This window comes from Engraulis encrasicolus, chromosome 7 (genome assembly GCF_034702125.1).
Source record: "Engraulis encrasicolus isolate BLACKSEA-1 chromosome 7, IST_EnEncr_1.0, whole genome shotgun sequence".
In the NCBI taxonomy this organism is placed as follows: Eukaryota; Metazoa; Chordata; class Actinopteri; order Clupeiformes; family Engraulidae; genus Engraulis; species Engraulis encrasicolus.
In genome coordinates, this window is record NC_085863.1 from 49,123,808 (window position 1) to 49,138,807 (window position 15,000).

General features: G+C 45.4%; 1 protein-coding gene across 2 annotated transcripts in view; it reads right to left on the reverse strand.

Moving 5' to 3' along the window:
• The window catches only part of gria1b (glutamate receptor, ionotropic, AMPA 1b), a 74,108-nt gene extending 60,187 nt beyond the window's left edge, over nt 1-13,921 (reverse strand). For both annotated transcript variants that reach the window (XM_063203807.1, XM_063203806.1), the window contains exons 1-3: nt 13,470-13,921; nt 13,150-13,284; nt 54-293 (exon numbers count right to left, since the gene is read on the reverse strand). In XM_063203807.1, coding sequence (XP_063059877.1) covers nt 54-293; nt 13,150-13,284; nt 13,470-13,551 — 457 coding nt within the window. In that variant the 5' untranslated portion in view covers nt 13,552-13,921. The remainder of the gene's footprint in view (nt 1-53; nt 294-13,149; nt 13,285-13,469) is intronic.
• Between the last annotated feature and the right edge of the window lie 1,079 nt (nt 13,922-15,000).

Sequence of the window (15,000 nt, forward strand, 5' to 3'; positions counted from 1 at the left end):
GTAAGTGAAGTAAGTATAGTAATTGTGACACTGTAAGCAGAAGTGTACTCTACCTGAGTCGGAGCTGTACATATAGACAAACTTGGTCCACTTGTAGTGCTCCACCAGGTCTATGAGGGCCTCCTGCAGCTCCGGCCGCAGCTGGATGACAAACTGGTTGTTGGTGTCAATGGGGAAGCTGGGCGTGACGAAGCAGACGTGGAGCGCCCCGCAGAAGGACATCAGCATGTTCATGGTCTTCTTGTCGTACAGGCCGATGATGGCGTAGACCCCTTTGGAGAACTGGGAGCAGACTGCGGAGGTCAAATGTCAAAGGTCACAAGTTTGGCTTCACCAGGAATTTCTTTCACATATGCAGGAAATAGAAAGCAGTAATGAGGAAAGTATTCAATAATATATCCCACTTATGCACACCGTACCTCCAGTGGCACGATGTAATAGTCATTGAAAAGTTAACGACCATAGTACTACAATACTATGACAGGGCCTTTAGTAATGCACTACGACTTGGTCATTGACATTATGATAACAGTGAGTAATGCAAAGTCAGAGAGTCTGGAGCTCGCACTCAAAAAAGACTTGAAAAGAGATGCCCAATTAAAGTGGGTTTTTAATGATCTCACAATATGCCGTGCAGTATTTACAAAGGTGCATTTTTCATTATGATAACAGCAAATGTTTCACGCCGTGTCTTAATGGGTTAAACAAACTGCACAGCAAAACAGGACCACAGAGACAGAAACACACATAAAAACAATTTGGAAAACCACAGTCATATAGAGCAGTAGAGAGTCTGAGGAAGCAGTATGGAGAGAGGAGGAGAAGTGGAGATGGGGTAGATCATTACGCATACGCAAGACAGAAAGACGGAAGTGGTGTTTGAAGCAAAACTTCGACTTTTTTGTCTCATTAAAAATTGAAGCACCGTAGCAAAAATCTGCCAGAGAGAGATGAGTCCCCCAAAACAGACATGCAGAGTCGACAAGCCTGACTAATGGGAAGGTACTCTGATGTCAAAGAGTAGCCTACAGCAGTGGATTTCAAAGTGGGGTAAAGGGACCTCTGGAGGTCCGCGACGCATTGCCAGGGGTCCATGACAAATGTTACACATAGAATAGTGAAAAATGAAAAAAGGTCGCACCATGCATAGGTTTCTTTTTATTTACACAGACGCGTTTCGGCGCTCTGCCTTCCTCAGTGGCACACTGAGGAAGGCAGAGCGCCGAAACGCGTCTGTGTAAATAAAAAGAAACCTATGCATGGTGCGACCTTTTTTCATTTTTCAGTCTTACAATATTTTGGTCAGCACCCTTAAAAGGAAGAAAAAAACTGTTGGGTGACGCCTGCTCCAACCCTTATGAACACATAGAATAGTACCATAGGCCTACAGCACCATGCACTGTACAGTACTACTCTAAGGTAAACATAGTTACACTTACCCAGCAAGCCCACATTTACAGTAACAAAAAACAAAAAGTACGGATCTTACAAAAGCCCCACGACCACATTAAAATGACTATTTCTGTAATTTGTAATTTGCTGCAATTATTGAGGAGGTCCATTAGGGGTCCCCAGCACAAAAAAGTTTGTGGACCTCTAATGTAATTGTACGAATTTATGCGCCGACTGGATTGCTCACAAAACAATATCATTGAATCTCAATTTACAGTAACTCAAAAAAAATTCTGACTAGTCTGTCTGCTATTTTTATTTGACTGTTTTTGTACTTGTATGCAATGATATGGACCATATACTTGCTTAATATAGCCTATACTTATCCCTTATGTTAATGTTAGGATTTTATGCTGCTGCAGCTGAGTATGAAGCTGAGCAGAATAAAATCTGGTCCAAGGCACTGCACCATCCATGCCTGACCGTGCTTACACTCTTGATTGCTATATGATTTATCCATTTCATTAAACTTTACATTAACTTTACATTACAAACGCATTTTGTTGTCCAGAAAACGGAATAATGACAACGAACGTCTTGAATCTTAAATTAGGATTTAACACCATGCACCATGAACGACACATTGACCATTAACAATCGCTTTTGCAAGGCAAATATTCAGAAAGAAATATGCATGGAATATGCCAGTGTCTGCATGTTTATGCTAATTGCCACACATATGGTCATAGGACATGCATCCCGGAGAAAGGGTGCGTTGTTTACATGGCATGAATAACGCACACCACTCACTGTATAATAAACTAGACTTCAGGCTGTTGTTTCATCATATGTCACAAATGACTTGCAATGAGGTGTAAATTAGGACATAAAGTCAGCTATGATGCCGTGTTGGTGTCATACACTTTGCATTTGCGTCGGGGAGGACTGCCATCTTTGCCTGGAGGGCTTTCTGGCTAGCTGGTGGTCCCTTTCTCTCTCTCTCTCTCTCTCTCTCTCTCTCTCTCTCTCTCTCTCTCTCTCTCTCTCTCTCTCTCTCTCTCTCTCTCTCTCTCTCTCTCTCTCTCTCTCTCTCTCTCTCTCTCTCTCTCTCTCTGCATCTTCCTCTTCAGGAGGGGGCTCTTGCATAAACACACACACACACACACACACACACACACACACACACACACACACACACACACACACACACACACACACACACACACACACACACACACACACACACACACACACACACACAGTAACACAATCATGTCTATAACACAATCATCTAGTGCATAGATAGTTGTTTTTTTCTCCATGAGCAACACACACACACACACATGCACGTCTATAACACATGCATCGGCGTAGTGTTTAGATACAGTATCTGTGCGTTTTTCTGCATGTGTAAAGAGCTCAGCTCAGCAGCAGCTACTGTGTAATGAACTTCTCTTGGGGCTGTTGTTTCATCATATGTCACAAAAGTGGCTAGAGCAGCAGCAGCAGCATCAGCAGCATCAGCAGCAGCAGCAGCAGCAGCAGCAGTAGCCGTGCAGGCCCCAGAGGTGAGATGGATGATCATCCCTGATCCCTGCCACACATCTAAAGAGCCCCGCTGAGCAGATCCCCAGCCACCCCGGCACAGCCTCTCTGTCTCCCTCTGTCTGTCTGTCTGTCTGTCTCTCTCCTTCTCTCTCTGTCCCTCTTTCTGTCTGACTCTCCTGTCAGCAGATCCCCAGCCACCCAGGAACAGCCTCTCTGTCTCCCTCTGTCTGTCTGTCTGTCTGTCTGCTTGTCTGTCTGAGCAGATCCCCAGCCACGAGGCACTCTCTCTCTCTGTCTCTCTCTCTGTCTCTCTCTCTGTCTCTCTCTCTCTCTCTCTCTCTCTCTCTGGATGCTTCAGGAGGGGAGTGTTCCTATCTGCCTGTCTGGCTGTGGCTCCAGCATCCTCCTCTTCTGTCTTCTTCGGCAAGAGCGGGAGGAGTAGCAGCGGGCCGACAGCGGTGATAATTAATAGTGTCCCAAGTGCCCTTCGCTGGGCTTACTCACAAGCCAGGCGCCTTTAAAAAGGGCTTAAGGGGGCCACGCTTAACCGAGTCTGAGACTACGCTACGCAGTATGTCAAGCCAAGAGGAGACTTGTCCTACTGTACTGGGGTGCATTTCTCGAAGCCAGAGTTGCTAACTCCGTAAACTTTGTTGTTTGCAATGCAATTTCCCATCGACAACTACCAAAGTTGCTAACTGGCTAACAACATCTCTTTCGAGAAACGAGAAACACCCCTGGACGGTAGACTTGACTTGAGAAACTCCCGTTTTACCTTTTTTATAGGCACCAGACGATGGTGTAGCATGTCTGCGAAATTGTGTAATAGATGAGTTTATATATTGTGCAGGGAAGTCTATTTTGTAGGAAAGGGATAAAATGCTTTGTATGGTTATTAGGATTATCATGATATGCTGCATGGATTATGATATTACAGTCATATTATTACTCATATCAGTATATTGCCCTAAAAAGCCAAAAGGAAGGAAATACATATTTTGTCAAAACTGAGTTAAGACTGCTATTTCTATTATATAATGGTTGGCTACATGAGTTTATAGACGGTTTAAAAACACATCGGCCTACACGATTACGGCCATGCTGGCTTTCATCAGGGCATGCCCTTTCTCTTTTTGCCATACAGTATGTTATTTGGCTGTATTGTCAGGTTGAGAATGGGTATGGTGCAAAGGTAAAAAAGCGATCTAATGATGTGGAATAGCGCACCTGTCAGGTCACTGATGTAAGAGGAGTGGGTAATCTGAACCCCCCGCAGTGGCTGGCTCTATAGAAAAACCTCACAGACAGGGTCCCTCCGCAAGGACATGCTGAAGGACTCTATAGGCTTTAGGTGTGTGTGTGTGTGTGTGTGTGTGTGTGTGTGTGTGTGTGTGTGTGTGTGTGTGTGTGTGTGTGTGTGTGTGTGTGTGTGTGTGTGTGAGAGAGAGAGAGAGAGAGAGAGAGAGAGAGAGAGAGAGAGAGAGAGAGAGAGAGAGAGAGAGAGAGAGAGAGAGAGAGAGAGAGAGAGAGAGAGAGAGAGAGAAACAGAGAGAGCATGCGATGGAGTGAGTGCAAGAATGTGTCAAATGTGTCTGTGCATGTGAGTGTGTGTGTGTGTGTGTGTGTGTGTGTGTGTGTGTGTGTGTGTGTGTGTGTGTGTGTGTGTGTGTGTGTGTGTGTGTGTGTGTGTGTGTGTGTGTGTGTGCGTGCATGCGTGCATGCGTGCCTGCGCTCGCGTGTGTGTGTGTGTATGTGAAAAAAAGATATCAGTGGTGGTCATGTTCCATTTCCCCTCACTGTCCGTCAGTGATTCCCTCCCTGGTGCCCTGCTGACTGTAGTGGGATCAGTCAGTCAATGTGCATTAGGCGCCTAGGGTCCTACCCCCCCACCCCAGCATGTGCCCTCTCATCCACCCCATCATCTCATTCTATCATACCACACCCCCCCCCCCCTCACAGCCTGGTTCACTCTCATCCTCTGTTTCACAGACAGGAAAGGTCAGAGTTCACATCCCCCTGACACATACTGTAAGTACATACACACACGCTCACACATACATATATATTCACACTCCTCACACACACATGAATACACACACACACACACATACGCATGCACACACACACACACACACACACACACACACACACACACACACACACACACACACACACACACACACACACACACACACACACACACACACACACACATGCACATACGCATACACACACACATGCATACACACATACAGCCATGAGGCATTAGATAAACATATCTGATCTCTGACACTTGGTGAGCGCGGCTGCCCTACTTGTTTCTCCCGTACGTGCTCTCAGCCCCACAGCGCTGTGGTGGAGGGGTGAGGTCCTGGTGGCATTTCATATTAGTCTAATGAGTTTACCTGTCAAGACGAATCAACACTGAAGTCCCCCCCCCACCCCCCATACAGCGACCGAGTTTTACTTCATACAGTACGTACATCATCGTCATGTAGTAACAGCAGAGATTCTTTAAGTATATAGAGATATGCCAACATAATAGGTTTCTATGGGCACCTAACGCGACCAGGTTCCGGTCTGCCTAAAGGGGCGTGTCATAATGCTCCTACAATGAATAGAACAGTCCTTAGGTCTGCCTAGGTCTGCCTAAGGGGGGCAATAATAGAACCCGGAAACAATGGGCCAATGGAACCTCTCTCTCTCTACTCTCTCTGGTAACAGGGCTGCTACTAGACAGAAGCGGAGTACGCAGAGTGCTTGGGGCACCAACCACTTTGCCCACCAAAATTGGGGCCTTTTCAATTGAGATTGACTACAAAAGCGTCATGAAAAATATATTGAATTACATTACAAAGCATATATCTATTCGTTAGTAGATTATTATTATTTAATTACGAGGGGGGCCTCCTGACTAGTTAAGGCTTAGGGCCTCCAAAACATTATCAGCGGCCCTGTGTTAGTAGTAAGATCCTATTATGACATACAGCAGTAGGTCAGACCGAGATTTATTTAAAGAGTTCTCTCCTCTCCTCTGTTCAACACTGCAGGCCCCTTCCCCAAGCTCTACTATGTATGTCATGGTCATGTAGTAAAATTGCAACATGCCCATGCTCTCTCTTCGCAGGGTGTTATTTTTAAAGAGTTTTTTCCCCTTCTTTTCTGTTTTTTCTTTTTCTTTTCGCGTCTGCTGCCCAGAAGCTGTGAAGCAAGTAAGAAACCAAACAAGCAACGTACCGCGGCAACAACGACAACATGGGCGATGCCCCTTACCCAGGGCTGCTGACAGCTTTGTCTGGGCCCCTGACAAAATAATCTAAAAAGGGCCCTTCCTCCTCTCAATCAATAACAATGTCATTTGGATACCAATTCTGGGCCTCCCCCTCCCTCTCCCTGTGCCCGGGACAACTCTCCCATTATCTCCCCAGCCGTCGGTGGGCCTGCTCTCATCCCTACAGCGTGAGCGTCTCGTTCACAGCTGAGCTCTCGTGGGGGAGAGGCAGAGGTGTCGACGGGGAGCACAGGACACTCCAAGATCAATGAGCCACACCACCACAGCTCGCTCAGGCTAGTCACACTGGAGGCAGGGATGGAGGGAGGCTGTGTGTGTGTGTGTGTGTGTGTGTGTGTGTGTGTGTGTGTGTGTGTGTGTGTGTGTGTGTGTGTGTGTGTGTGTGTGTGTGTGTGTGTGTGTGTGTGTGTGTGTGTGTGTGTGTGTGTGTGTGTGTGTGTGTGTGTGTGAGTGAGTGAGTGTGTGTGTGTGTGTGTGTGTGTGTGTGTGTGTGTACTCTGTGTGTGTGTGTGTGTGTGTGTACTCTGTGTGTGTACTCTGTGTGTACTCTGTGTACTCTGTGTACTCTGTGTGTGTGTGTGTGTGTGTGTGTGTGTGTGTGTGTGCGTGTGTGTGTGTGGGAGAGAGACAAAGACAGAGAGTGTATATATTATGCCTCTAAAAGCATTCTATTTATGTCTATAGGACCATCCAATTATACTGTAAACTGTGCGTGTGAGCACATGGTTCAGATAGTGTATCATTTGACCTAGCCATCTCCTTTCGACTGTGCACGATCATGTGTAGGATGAGAACATATAGCTAAGAGTCAGGGTGTGTGTGTGTGTGTGTGTGTGTGTGTGTGTGTGTGTGTGTGTGTGTGTGTGTGTGTGTGTGTGTGTGTGTGTGTGTGTGTGTGTGTGTGTGTGTGTGTGTGTGTGTGTGTGTGTGTGTGCGCGCGCGTGTGTGCACATGCACGCACAGCACGTGCCTGTGTGCCTGCCTGTGTGTGTGTGCAGGAAGGTATTGTATACATGATGCTACAGGTTGTATGTAAATTCTGAGAACTACAATCTGCTGAAATGGTCTAGTTAAGACAGTTAAGATTGGGATCTGATTAATAATATTAGACTGTGAATGATAAAAAAGCTACCTGAATTTTAACAAGTTGTAATATATCCCAAATAAAGTGACATCAGTGCAGCCCATTAGTAGTACAGGCTGACACAGGGCAGAGCATGGTCTGTCCTGAACCCCCCATTACGTTCGTCTCTGGGGTGTGATTGAACAATAACAACACGTAGCATTAGTCTGACTCTGTGTGCTTGGACTATCTAAAATAAAGTGCTTGCAGACAGTGTCATCTGTGCAGCCTATTAGTAGCAGAGGCGGAGGACACCCCCACCCCCAATCGCCTTTATCTTTCATCTTTGGGGTTTAATTAAAGTGAATGTGCTAAAGTATGCTGTGAAAAGTTTGTTGTTATAAAAAAAAAATTGTATCGTGCCACAGTTTATGTGCTTGGACTATCCAAAATAAAGTGCCTGTACTGAGATCTCTGCAGCCTATTAGTAGTAAAGGCGGACACATAAAGCCGGGTCTGTCCTGGTACACCCCCCCCCCCTCAAGACCCACGCACGCATGCACTCACGCACGCACGAACGCACGCACACACACACACACACACACACACACACACACACACACACACACACACACACACACACAAGCACACGTTGCTTTCATCTCAGCCACCCACAATGGAGCCCTTTGGACCTGCGGCTGATTGGCATGCTGTGTACACTGGCTCCGGCTGCGTGTCACTGGGATCTCAGGGGCTGTTATTCGCTGGGAAGGGAGCGGAGCGCCATCTCGTCCTAATAAATCAAACACTCCGGACAGGCTTGTCATGTCGGGGAAAGGCTGGGGAGGTGTCGCGACATGTCTGCCGCGCCATCCGTTACTCTGGCTGGGGCTCGGGTCAGCAAGATGTGATGATGATGATACCATGTGGAAAACAAGTGTGGAGCTATACAGGGTGCGATTTGTAGAGGGGGACGGGGGAGGTTGTCCCCCATTCTGGCTTTGATATCTTATTTCAAACGCGGTTTAACAGAACTCCATTGATATTGCTTATATAAAATATCAAAGTATCTCGACTTCTGGTTTTTCGAGAAATCGTACCCTGGATCTGTCTACAGAGAATCATGGTCTCCCCATGAGAGACAGATTTTATATCTGTATAGTGCAGTATATCTAACTACAGTACAGTATTAGATCAGGACTGGGGGAAAGAAACATAACCTATATTCTGTGTATCTTATCATCAATGTCCGTGATTTGTTTACTGCCATTGACAATTTGAGAGCACCCGGATTGAAAACCTGCCAGCAAAGGCATGATAGAAATGTCTTTCTCTATTTTCTCTGGTTCAAGTTTTTAAAGACAGAGCCATCGGCATGCAACTGATGATGGATGTGTGCATTTTTTAATCCATAATGGCATCAGCTTCAGGGGATCGATGTAATGGGCTAATGTGCGCAGTCGGAATGAATTTTGACATTAGATACCGTGGGCTTGATTGATCGCAATTGGCGTCAATTTCATCATGATCACGATATGCAAACCGGTACATGCTGGTTAGATTCAGATAACTGACACGTAATGTGACATATGAATGCCCCCGAACAAACTTAATCTATACTACCCACTCTGGAGTAGTATTTTTGCCACTGTCTCCATAAAATACCATTCATTACAATTACACAGTTTAATTTTACTATACGTGTACATTGTTTCAAAGTGTGGAGTTTTGGATAAACGGGCACAGAATTTGTTGTAGTGTTACTCCTCACGGTGTCAGTCATACTCTGTGGTGCTGAACTAAATAACAAAGAAAAAGTTTGTGTGTGTTTGTGTGTTTAGGTAGGTCATTATTCAACCAATAGAAGCTCAATAATAAACCAATGGAATAAAAAAAAACGTTGGTAGCCCTTCTCTGAAAAGTTTCAAGTGAGTAATGTCATGGTACATCTGGGCACTGTGTGCTTTAAAGTGGCCCAAGGCATTCCCCTGAGTCTCTGTATCACTATCACCCCCCATTTTCATCACACACATCACAAACAACTCGCCACCATACCACTGCCACCGCTACCCTATCCTACCCTACCCTACCCTATCCTATCCTATCCTATCCTATCCTATCCTATCCTGGTCCGCTATCGCATCGCATGGAGCAGTCAAAGCCTCCATTGAAATGGTAATTTCAAACGCTGACTTGCTACCGCCTCATGAGAGTACCTGTCTCACTTCAGCTAAATAGTGTGTTTGTGTGTGTGTGTGTGTGTGTGTGTGTGTGTGTGTGTGTGTGTGTGTGTGTGTGTGTGTGTGTGTGTGTGTGTGTGTGTTTGTGTGTGTGTGTGTGTGTGTGTGTGTGTGTGTCCCAAATGGACTTTTTTTCTCCCCACAGAGCTTTGGCATCTTTCTTTACTTTTGCTGCTGCGATGCCCTCTGAGCCAGTAGAGCAGTTCTCCAATGCAAACGGCGGAAAGTAATCAGTTTAGCTATGACGCGGTGAATAATAGATGAAATGGCTTCGTTGAGGCAGTTCCCTGCTAAACGATTAGCTGGAGATCCACAGAGACATAGGAGAGAGAGAGAGAGAGAGAGACGCGCTCACTCAGGCAGGCGACGGTGTGTGTGTGTGTGTACGTGTGTGTGTGTGTGTGTGTGTGTGTGTGTGTGTGTGTGTGTGAGTGTGCACATATGAGACAGAGAGAGAGAGTGAGACACTCACTCAGGCAGGCGACTGTGTGTGTGTGTGTGTGTGTGTGTGTGTTTGGGTGTGTGTGTGTGTGTGTGTGTGTGTGTGTGTGTGTGTGTGTGTGTGTGTTTGGGTGTGTGTGTGTGTGTGTGCGCGTGTGCATGCGTGTGTGTCAGCATGAGCTCCTATTGGGCCCAACCTGCCTGCCAGGCATCTCTCGGTGCAATTTTAAACACTTTGTGGTTTCATTGCACACAAACACAGTCATACGGACCATGTAGGTACATAGACACACACACACAAACACACACACAAACACACACACACATGCACGCACGTGCACGCACGCACGCACACACACACAAACACACCCAAACCAAGGTGCCAGTAGGTTATGTCACATTTGGTAAGGATGAATGATGAGAAGTGTACTGCATTTGGAGAGGGGGGAGGGAAACTGGAAAGGGCCCAGTACAATTCACCACTCAGAAGGCACGTCATACACGCTGATACCAACAACAACAATTTGGACTGACAACAACAATAACAACAGCAGCAGCTTGTGATTACAACATCAGAAATAATGAAGTGCGTTGGGAGTCAGTGGGAGTAACATTTCAAGCTGACGAAACCGCACCAGACACGCTGTAGGTGAAGTTGTTGTGCTCGTAGGAGCATGTTGCCATGTTTTTTTTCCCCCTCCTTCTTCTTCTTCCCCTACCGTCGTCCTCCACACCAGCTTACTATAATGCATTTTCACCAGAGGGCATTGTGACTAACGCCGCCATTTGCATAATGTATCCAATGGCATTTGTATTTACAACTTAATCCGTGGCGCCGAATCATCGGAGTTGTGCAAAAAGGACACGAAGCGGCGTATAAATGGAGTAACTATGAATAAACAGGTGGAAAGAAAATGCAACATGAATATTCAACACACGAGTTTCTCCCCTCGTGCTCCAGAAAGCACTGCTATTTAAGGCAACAAAGGGTCGCTAATGAATAAAGTGCATTGCATTCACAAATAAAAGGGGTTATTGGGTGCATGTGAAATACAAATTGTGTCTAATGCACAAGAGGCTTCTTTCCACAATGATTTTCTTCATATGCACATGGCATAACTTAATCAGTGAACCGTTTGGCCAGGCTCTGCCCCACCCCCAACCAAAAAACCTTAAATATCAAGCACTATACGTGACTAGATTCAGGCAGATTCCTATCTCAAAAAGTGCAGCTTGAATGGACATCACATCAAGTTCTTCTATCAAGTAGTTTAAGTTAAAATCATGTTAGCCATTTTTATGCAACAATTAAAAAAATGCAGCTTCTAAACGTGAAAAGAGAAAGCTACAGTGATCCTGTTATGACTTGGTACTGCCCTCTTATGGGCTAAAATGGTACACCAGCTTACTCAACTTACATGAACTGCTGTGTTTTTATGCCCCAAAAGAAGTCCAGCTAAGAAAGTGATGGTGATGTGTGAGAGTGTGAAGTTTTATAAATTCTGCTGAGGTGGTCAGTTCTAGTTCCCAAACTAGAAACCAATTTACACGCTGGCCTCACAGATAAGAGGCGCCTCTCCTGGAGTTTATTTGCACCTAATGGGGAGCCCTGGGACACTTGATGTGGGGGTGAAAATAGCACACACACACACACACACACACACACACACACACACACACACACACACACACACACACACACACACACACACACACACACACACACACACACACACACACACACACACAGAACTCAGGTTGTTACTCTTGACTTTGATCTAATCACATATAAATGTCTTTTACTGGGCAGGTGCTACCGCTCTTGCTGTGCGTATACGATTCCACTCTCTGGGTGAGCAGGAGCTTGCCAGACAGACAGGTCTCTGAGAAGGAGAAGAGGGATGCAGCAGCAAAGAGGATGGAATATGGAGGGTAGACTCACAAAATTGAGAGATGACTGAGATGACATGAGGCTTCTGCTTGTGGGTTTTGTGCACACGTACGCACGCACGCACGCACGCACGCACGCGTACACACACAGACACACACACACACACAGACACAGACACAGACACAGACACACAAACACACACACACACACACACACACACACACACACACACACACACACACACACACACACACACACACACACACACACGTATGTATGGATGTATCGTATGCACAGAGTGAACAATTTATATCTTTACTATCATTGATAGAATTCACCTGACTTGTAAAATATGCCTGGCGACCTGTCATCCCATTGATGATGAATAAGATGAATAGGCACCTGTGCATCTCAACTATGTCCATGTAAAATAGACGTATAACAGCTGAATGACCAACATGTGATAAGGCCAATGCTTATCAAAAGAAATATAGCCCCCCTGTATGGCTTACACCCAATGATCTCCAAATCAATTCTGTTTTTCTTTTATTTTGACCAGTAGTAAACTCCATCTACATGCGCTCTGATGAGGATGCGGTGATGTCAGTGAGTTGAAATGTCAGCTGCAGCCCTGTTATGCTTCCCTTTATTCTCCAGTGTGATTTCATTTCTATTTTAATAGGCTGCGGTGTCTTCCTGACTCCTGAGTATATTTTTTTCTGAACTGCCTTTCCAGCTTCAATGAATAACTCATTTCCTGTCGTCTCTCCACTGTCTTTTCTCTACGCAGTGCCATCACCTCAAAGCTCCAAAACGTCAACACACCAAAAAGTTCAAAGATCTTGCTGACGCATAAGATGCCACCCAAATAAGTAGACGTACACCAATGCACGTTAAAGATCCTTTCTGTATGGACGGGCTACCGCTTAACCGCAGGCTGTGCTCCAATGTGACGTCCACAACCCAGCTAATCGTCTCTATTATTTGATTGCCTGAAACTACAGAGCCTGTAGCCTAAGTAGATGGGCAAAGCAATTTGTATTCCCTTTCTAAGAAATAGCGAAGAAATTCAAATATCTGCCTTACTTTGTTGTGTTCTGGCTCATATATGCGTCGACTTCATTTAAATGGTTTAATATGCAACAGATAGACGTCAACTCTTTTGTTGTGGTTTCGCCCACACATAGTCGCCAAATTGGCGCGATATGGAGCTCGTGTTTGCCCGAGACGCTCACCTTCCATAGTCAATAGTAAGAAGAAAAAAAACACTTGTGAAACTCACATGCGTATGTCATGGCAAAGCTGCTCCCCGTGTCCACCATATCCACTTGTGGTACCAGTTTAGGGATATCCTGATGTCGAGAAAGCGCAAATCGAAAAACCTCATATTCGTGAGACCCGGTGGGGAACAATCCTCCTGTCACCAAAAGCCAAAAGAAACATTAATATTGAGATCACCACATTGTTTTAAACGCGACGATTGCGCGTATTCTGTTCCTTTGTGCTCTTACTGGATGCGCATTAAGGAAGTTCACGTCAAATTTACCTCAAATGAAGAAAAGGCTAAGTGGCTTTACATTTCCTGATTTTTAAAATACTTACCTATATTAATAACACCTGGAAATCCAGTTCCTACGCAAAAGCCGGCAAAACTGGTAAGGAGAAAGGCGAAGCTTCGCTGCATATTTCCTTTTGCATTGGCGACGCCAAGACAGCCAAATTCCAACCAGATAATCTGACGCGCATCCGTCAGTTTCCACACAATGTGCCCATAGTACAGACAAACTGAAATCGCAGACCTCCTCTCTCTACCAAAGTCTCTTCTCTCCCCGCTGCACGCGCTGAGCTGGAGGTAATAACCGTGGCAACGGAGGAACCGTAATTCCGCGCGCCCTACCTACAAATGAAACGGCTCAATAGTGTCAGCAAAGGGGTCACGATCGTTTTCTTAACACTGTCAGCGCATTTCCGATGTACTCTCATCACACTCGGCAGGCTAGAAGTCCACACTGTCGACTGTGGTCGCAAACATGTAAGCCCCTCCACAGACTGTACCATTCACTTATCCTTTGCGCAAGGGTTTGAAGGCGCACCGTGAGACCAAGTTTGAAAAGAAGGGCAGTGGAAATATCGTCATCATCATCATCATCATCATCATCATCATCATCATCATCATCATCATCAAGCAATCAACAGTACCATCATTATCATCACCATAATTGTTTTGTTATTTCTGATGGGACTTTAATACAGGCATAATGCAGCAATCAAAGTGATAATGGGACAATGATCCTTGGCATGTGTTTATCGACTCAACACGTTCTGAAGTTAACAAGGGTGACTTCGCCTGCTACTATTGTGTACTACTATTATCTCTAGGCCTTATGTATACTACCTCTGCTACTATTGTACTACTACCTATCTACGACGACCATCACCATCATCATCATCGGCCTTCTTCTCCTGCTCTTTCTCATCCTCCTCCTCCTTCTCCTCCTTCTCATCATCGTCATCGTCATCATCATCATTGTCATTGTGACACTGCTCTCAGGGCTCACTGCACACAATGAAATTGTATTTCTGGGCAAGGGGGGCAGCCCCAAACTGCACCCCAAGGGAGCGGTCCAGTGGGATGGTACCATGCTCAAGGTATCTCAGTCATGGAGGAAGATGGGGAGAGCACTGGTTAATTACCCTCCCCGCCAATTTGGCGGGTTGGAAATCGAATTGGCAACCCTTGGGCTACAAGCCTGACACAGTCTGCTTACCCATGGGTAGAAGGTAGAATATGTAATGTTTTAATTTATTTCCAGAATGTAGCTGCCAATTAAAAAATGTTACTCTTTCGTGAGTATTTACAACTACCATCAAATTCATTATGACTTGGAAATGAACAATTTTCATGCTTGACTAGGTGGATAATTCCCCAGGCTGTTGGACATTGGTAATAGACATTTTTGACAGCAAAAACTTACTGTACTTTGGTTTGAGTAGAGTATAGTAACTTTATTGATCCCCATGCAGTTAAGGTGTCAAGTAGCTTACATAAACACATAATGCCCACATGGACATTTCAAGAGACATGTAACATAGGCTAAAGTTGGGAAAGAAAAAATAAGAACAGAATGAAAAA